The following is a 7,187-nucleotide window of genomic DNA, read 5'->3' as shown; positions in this document are numbered from 1 at the left end:
GCCGCAGATCCACTGCCATGTGCACCCCCCCTGACACCCAGACCCCGAGCCACCCGCACTCCCCCCCTCCTCCGCCGGGCCCAGTGCAGGCCCGGCGCCATTGCCATGCTGCCGCGAAGCCCCGCCCCCCTCCGGTCGGCGGCGCAACGACCGCCCGGACCGGGGAGAGCCGAGAACCGTCCGTTTCGCCGGGGGGACCGAACGGTCCTCCCCCGGGCTCCGGGAGTCACGAGGCGGCCGAGATGTAGGCCCAGGGGAAAAACGCGCCGGAGGCCGAGACCTCCGCGCGCGCAGCTGTACCTCACCTGTCCCGCCGCCGTCCTCATCGCCGTCCGCCAGGTCACCCACGCGGTCCCGCAGCCAGTCCGCTCCGTGCACCTCCGCCGCCCGTCGCAGCCGCGCGAAGAGTCCCTCAAGGTCAGCCATAGCAGAGGAGCAGCGAAAAACTGCCTCCTCTGTGTCACACTGTGCTCCGAATGATCCCTTACAGCCACACCCCTCCCTTTTATGTGACCCCTCCCCTACACTGAACTTGTTTCCTGCAAACCTTTTCCTCAACTCCACCCATAAAGCTTAACCCTCTGTGTCCCTCATCCACACTGTCATGTCCAGCACTCCTTATATCATTTCATTCTTAATCCGTGCTTCTCTTTCTGCATCTGTGCTTGTAAGTATAACCAGTAATTATATTTGATGTAAAGTTATAGGACCATTTAATATATGTGTATATCAATATATGCTTCCATACTGATTTCCAAAGTAATTGATTATATATATACATATATATATATATATATATATATATATATATATATATATATACTTTCAGAAGCAAACACCCCATTCCCTGAGGAAGGACTATTGGACAAAACATGTTTGTATGACCACTAATACTTACCTGGGCTGAAGTTGTACGTAGGCGTTTCGGTGGATGGTTTAGATGGCTGAGGGTATTTTTGTATGTATATACAGATATGAGACATGTATAAGTGTAAGGCCGCGTACACACGGGCGGACTGTTCGCCCAACTTTGTCCGCTGAACAGTGTTTGGGCGGACAGTCCGCTCGTGTGTGGGCTTTCAGCGGACAGTTTCAGCGGACAGTTGGACGGACAAGGTTTTTCAGAATTTCCGAAAAACTGTCCGCTGAAACCTTGTTTCAGCGAACAGTCCACTCATGTGTAGGCTTGTTCGTCAAACAAAGTTGCGCGCATGCTCAGAAAGGATTTTCACGCCGAAAGCTATAATGCAGTGTATAGGACGTCGTATTTTTCGTCCCGTCGTACTGCCGTTCACGTCATCGCGCACGGTTTCAGCAAACTGTTCGTTCGTCGTGTGTGGCCATGTCCGTCCATGCTAATTTTGAGCGGACTGTTTGCCGAAACTGTTGGACGGACAAAGTTGGGCGAACAGTCCGCGCGTGTGTACGCGGCCTAAGTGTTTTTTGTTACTTTGTCATTTTATAGGGACTTTCTTCCCTGTTTATTCGTTTTTTAATAAAAAAAAAAATTTTTTTGACATGTGTTACTCTCTTTCTGCCTCTAAAGTCCACGATGGGTTCTTTTTTGATATGCAATTTGTGCAATCTAGCCATTATTGTTAAATATTTGGATGTTGGCAGATTACACTACACCCACCCCCAGCCTTTCTTTCTATACCTCTTTTTTAAAGCTGAACTCAAGCTAACACTTTTTAAGACCCCTTTCACACCACACCGCCTATAGCGTCGGCGGTAAAACGCCGCTATTATTAGCGGCGTTTTACCGCCGGATTTGTGGCTCATTTCGGCCGCTAGTGGGGCGTTTTTACCCCCGCTAGTGGCCGAGAAAGGGTTAAAACCGCCAGCAATATGCCGCAATACCGGAGTTTTGCCGGCGGTATTACCGCTCCTCCACCGCTCCAAAGAAGCTGCTGGCAGGACTTTTCCTGACGTCCTGTCAGCGCACCGCTGCAGTGTGAAAGCCCTTGGGGCTTTCACACTACAGACAATGGTGCAGCAATTGTAGGGCAGATTGCAGGCGCTATTTCTAACACTATAGCGCCTGCAAAACGCCCTGGTGTGAAAGGGGTCTAAGGCAGCATTTTTTTTCTATTTGAGTTAAAGGTTTTATATAAATTAATAAAAGCTGACTATTGTTAGCACCTCTGTCAGTATTAGCCCTCTAATGTCCTGTACACACAGACGGAGTTTCATTTGGAAAAAACGTGGATGTTTTTTTTTTTCAACGGAATTGCGCTCAAGCTTGCCTGCCATACACACGGTCACACAAAAGTTCTCTGAACTTTTGTCAAGAACGCATTGACGTTCAACACTACGACGGGCCGAGAAAATTAAGTTCAATGCTTGAGAGCATGCATTGAATTGTTTCCGAGCATGCGTCAGAATTTGTACAAACGATCGGAATTTCTGATTGGAACTTTTTCCGACCAAAAAATATAGAACCTGCTCTCAATCTTTTGCTGGCTGGAACTCTGCCAGCAAAAGTCCGATGGAGCATACACACGGTCGGAATTTCTGACCAAAAGCTCACATCTGACTTTTGCTGGCAGAATTTCTGATCGTGTGTATGGGGCTTTACTTCCACTTTTGCTGGACAGTTTGGTTTGTTAAAGGACATTGAAAAACAGCAGACTTACTGGTTGGATCACCAGTTGAAAGTAAAGGGAAAAAATAAAACTAATGCAGGACACCACATCTAAGAATTGGTAAGCTGGTATATATTATTTTTTATTTATGAGTTTAATACTGCCTTAATGAATTAAACATACAGCTAATTTTAGGTCCTCTGATATGCTGACCATACAAAATAGTGGCAGCACAGTGGCTTAGTAATTAGCTCTCTGCAGCACTAGGGTTGTTGGATGGAATAAACCCTATCTGCATGGAGTTTGCATGGCCTATCTGTGCTTGTGTGGGTTTCCTCTCACAATCCAAAGATATACTGGTAGGTGAATTGGCTCTTGTCTAAATTGGCTATAGTATTTATGCATGTGTAATAGGGACTTCACATTGTAAAAAGTATAAAACGCTGTGTAAATTGACAGTTCTATATAAATACCTGTAATAGTAATGTATGTTGCATTCATCACACTAATTTGAAATAGAACCAGTATGTTGATTATTTTTTTTTAAAAAGGGGTTATTTTATTTTCTAAAGAATAATCAAAGATTGTGGGGGTTATTTACTAAAGGAAAATCCACTTTGCACTGCAAGTGCACTTGGAAGTAAAGTCGCTGTAGATCCGAGGGGGACATGCAAGGAAAATAAAAAACAGCATTTTAGCTTGCACATGATTGGATGGTAAAATCAGAAGAGCTTCCCCTCATTTCAGATCTACTCCTTAGAGTTGGGTGACTCCACTTGCAGTGCAAAGTGGAGCTGCCTTTCGTAAATAACCCCCACAGTGTAATAAAGAGCAAGCAAAGCTAATTAACCGCTTGCCGACCACCGCATGTACATTTACTTCGGCATAATGGCACAGACAGGCAAATGGACGTACAGGTACGTCCCTTTAAATTTGCCGCTGTATGGCCACGTGCGCACCGCTGGCGGTGTGCACACGACCCTGCCGCGAGCTCTGTGAGTGCGATCACGGGTCCCGCAGACTCGATGTCTGTGGGGATACCCACAATTGTCTTAAGAGAGAAAGAACTGGAAGATGCTGATGTAAACAAGCATTTCCCCATTCTGCCTAGTGACACTGACACTTATCACAGCTCCCTGTGATAGGGAACAGTGATCAGTGTGGTGTCACACGTAGCCCCTCCCCCTACAGTTAGAATCACTCCCTAGGACACACTTAACCCCTGCAGCGCCCCCTCCTGATTAACCCCTTTACTGCTAGTCACATTTAGACAGTAATCAATGCATTTTTAATGCACTGATCGCTATGTGAATGGTTTCAAAATAGCGCCAAATGTGTCCAATCTGTCCACAATGATGTTGCAGGCACGATAAAAATCACAGATTGCTGCCATTACTAATAAAAAAAATATTAATAAAAATGCCATAAAAATATCCCCTATTTTGTAGACGTTCTAACTACTTTTGCGCAAACCAATCAATACATGCTTATTGTGTTTTTTTTTTTACGTAAAATATGTAGAATATGTACCGGCCTAAACTAAGGGGGAAAAAATATATATTTTTTTGGGGATATTTATTATAGCAAAAAGTAAAAAATATTGTGTTTTTTTTCAAAATTGTCGCTCTTTTTTTTTTTTTTGTGCAAAAAATAAAAACCACAGAGGTGATCAAATACCACCAAAAGAAATCTTTAAATGTGGGGAAAAAAGGACGTCAATTTTGTTGGGGAGCCACGTCGCATGACCGCGCAATTGTCAGTTAAAGCGACGCAGTGCTGAATCGCAAAAAATGCTCTGGTCAGGAAGGGAGTAAAATCTTCTTGGGCTGAAGCGGTCAATAAACAGTATTTTAATTGATCCAATGAGTTCATATAATCTTACAGGGATGGCAAATTGTCTGGGGCTAAAGTGGTTGATCACTGCAGATATTTGGTGCATGTTGCAATAATCTTTATACATTTCATCTTTTTTACTGTATATATTAAATCTCCATATATGAACCAATAGAATTTATATAAATTTTTTTATTTTTTTTTATTTTGCAGTATGAGTTTTTGAAATTGTAAACCCTATGGAGAAAAGAAAGAACTCCCAACAGATGCCAAAACCCACCAACACTAGAATGGTGAGACCAAAGTTATAAAATACTAAATAATATAGCCGCACTATATTATGTATTTTTGTTACAGTAATGTCCCTTGACACACACGTATTGGATGGCTTCAGTTCTACTGTCTTTCTATTATTTGCCAACCGTTCACTAGGTTTGCAAAATTAGTAGCTCCACAGACATGACACGCTCCTCCCGCCACTGACTGATGCCTACCTAATGAACAGATCAGGGGTTTAGTTACTATGGACACCTTAACTCTTTTTTGTACCTTTTTATCTCCTTGGAAACGGAATGCTTCTAGTCTATTTATTCTCAGAAAAATTCGTAATGCGCTCATCAGCAGCCTGCACATGGGGAGGGGGAGTTCAGTGAGGGAAGTTTTTTTTTTAACCATGTCTGTGTTTATGTGCCCCTGTCATCCATGAAAAACCGTCAGTGCTAAAGTTTTCTTGAGTGAGCTAGTAAAATGACCATGATGGGCGGATTGCAGGGGAGGGGGGGCAATAAGCATGAAAGAAGGCTCTTAAGAGGAAGAGGTGCTCACATCCCTCATACTTCAGATAAGAAGCAGTAGGCTCAGCACAGAACAAATTAGACAAAATGTGCAGCACATACAGACCTGGAGCAAAATAATTCTTTTTTTTTCCCCTTAAGAACAAAGTAGACTTTTTGTATATCATTATGTCCGCCAACTTATAAATGAAACAAATGAGGGCTTAACATTTTTCAGAAATTCTGAGGAGATGCTTAAAACCTTGCTTGATCCATCAAAAGGGGGATACGGGATTACTGGAACAAAGCAAGCAATATTAAGACTTTCCTGTGGTCACAGAGGTCCTACATAACAATTGTTCTTAATCCAAATTGTAAGGAGATGCTGCCACTGAGAAGCGCCAAGAAGAAGTTGGCTACTGAGAAACTTCATTTTATGAACAATTTGCTGTAATCTGTACCACTCTGTAATATCAGCGACCACTTGGTCCAATCTTCTGCCGGGAAAAGGCTGACTTAAGGAATTAAAGGGATTGATCAATTTTGATGCTGTAATGTGAAATATAGAATTTTTTTCCTGAACGTGGGACTGCAGAAGAAACAGTGAAAATGAATGTCTCGATCCTGATCTCCTCTTCGGACAGTTACCATCCAGAGTCAATTCTCATCCCGGTGCTCTACTCCCTCATTTTCCTAGTAGGTACGGTGGGCAATAGCCTGGTACTGGCGGTGCTGCTGAGGAATGGAAAGATAAATAACACAACTAATCTCTTTATCCTGAACTTAGGCGTGGCAGATCTGTGCTTCATTATTTTCTGCGTGCCATTTCAAGCCACCATCTACACCCTAGACAGTTGGGTGTTTGGCCCCTTCATGTGCAAAGCTGTTCACTTCTTCATATATCTCACCATGTATGCCTCTAGTTTCACCCTGACCACTGTGTCACTTGACAGGTAAGACAAGGTCTTTACTTAGCGAGATTAAAGAAAAAAATCATGATATTTTTACTATATTAATAAAAAACAATATTTAATAATATAAATAGTATATATTAATATTTAATATACATTTAAAATGTATTTAAAGCAAAATGACCACACGTATAAATCTGGTATATCATTAATTAATACCATTCCCTAATTTGTTTAAAGGGGAAATTCAATTCTCAAACTACTTTACTTTTAAAACGTGTGTCAAGCCAAAGCTTTTTTTTTTGTAGTTTTGTATACAGTGGGGAAGGATTAGACAGCAATAAAAAAAAAAAAAAAAACTGTAAGGGGTTCTAATACTTCCCCACTCTATCCAAAAAATAAAAAATTGGGCTTGACATGCACCTTAATTCCAGACTATAACGTTAACTAGAATGTGTCAGAATAAATAACTATTGAAAAAAAAATTAAGGTTGCGCTAATAGTTTTAAAAAGAATTTGTCACCAACATTGCATGAATGCTTAAACATGAATCACTTCTGTTATTAGACCAAATGACATATATTTTCAATCTGTTTCCAAGTTGTGGCTTCAATCTGCACAGGTTACACTTCCAATGCAGTGCAAACTTTACTCCCGTCGTGGTCATGCTGAGTAATAATCTGTAGTGTCATGGCACAAAGCAGTGTTTACAGTTTCATGGAACTCCTAAGATTACATGGCAATGTCAATATAAATAAAGAAAATGTGAATTTCACTTTTAAAAATGTCTTAATCTGCTTTTATACATTCAGATTTTGTTTTATATGGGTTGCTTTTGTTTTAAAGGGGTGGCTAGACAATACATGTCAGTCATATTTAAAATACACAACTATTGTCTCTGGTTTCCAGTTGAAAACTGGAGAGAGAAAAAAAATCACAATAATTTTTTTCTTATGCCCCATACACGCTGTCGTACATTCCGACCACAAAATCCATCGGATTTTTGGAGAAACTAGTCTTGCATACACACGGTTGATCAAAGTTGTCGGAAAATCCAATTTTTTGGAAGGAGGTGACGTTCGTAA

General features: G+C 41.7%; 1 protein-coding gene across 1 annotated transcript in view; it reads left to right on the top strand.

Moving 5' to 3' along the window:
- Nucleotides 1-5,195: 5,195 nt before the first annotated feature.
- The window catches only part of GALR2 (galanin receptor 2), a 49,707-nt gene continuing 47,715 nt past the window's right edge, over nucleotides 5,196-7,187 (top strand). Inside the window, exon 1 of the mRNA XM_077459355.1 lies at nucleotides 5,196-6,144. Within this exon, the coding sequence (XP_077315481.1) occupies nucleotides 5,801-6,144 (344 nt within the window). The 5' untranslated portion in view covers nucleotides 5,196-5,800. The remainder of the gene's footprint in view (nucleotides 6,145-7,187) is intronic.

The sequence above is a fragment of the Lithobates pipiens genome, unplaced genomic scaffold (assembly GCF_037356315.1).
Source record: "Lithobates pipiens isolate NorthernLeopardFrog02 unplaced genomic scaffold, aLitPip1_a1.2 Scaffold_28, whole genome shotgun sequence".
NCBI lineage: Eukaryota > Metazoa > Chordata > Amphibia > Anura > Ranidae > Lithobates > Lithobates pipiens.
This window is presented reverse-complemented; position numbering and strand designations above follow the sequence as displayed.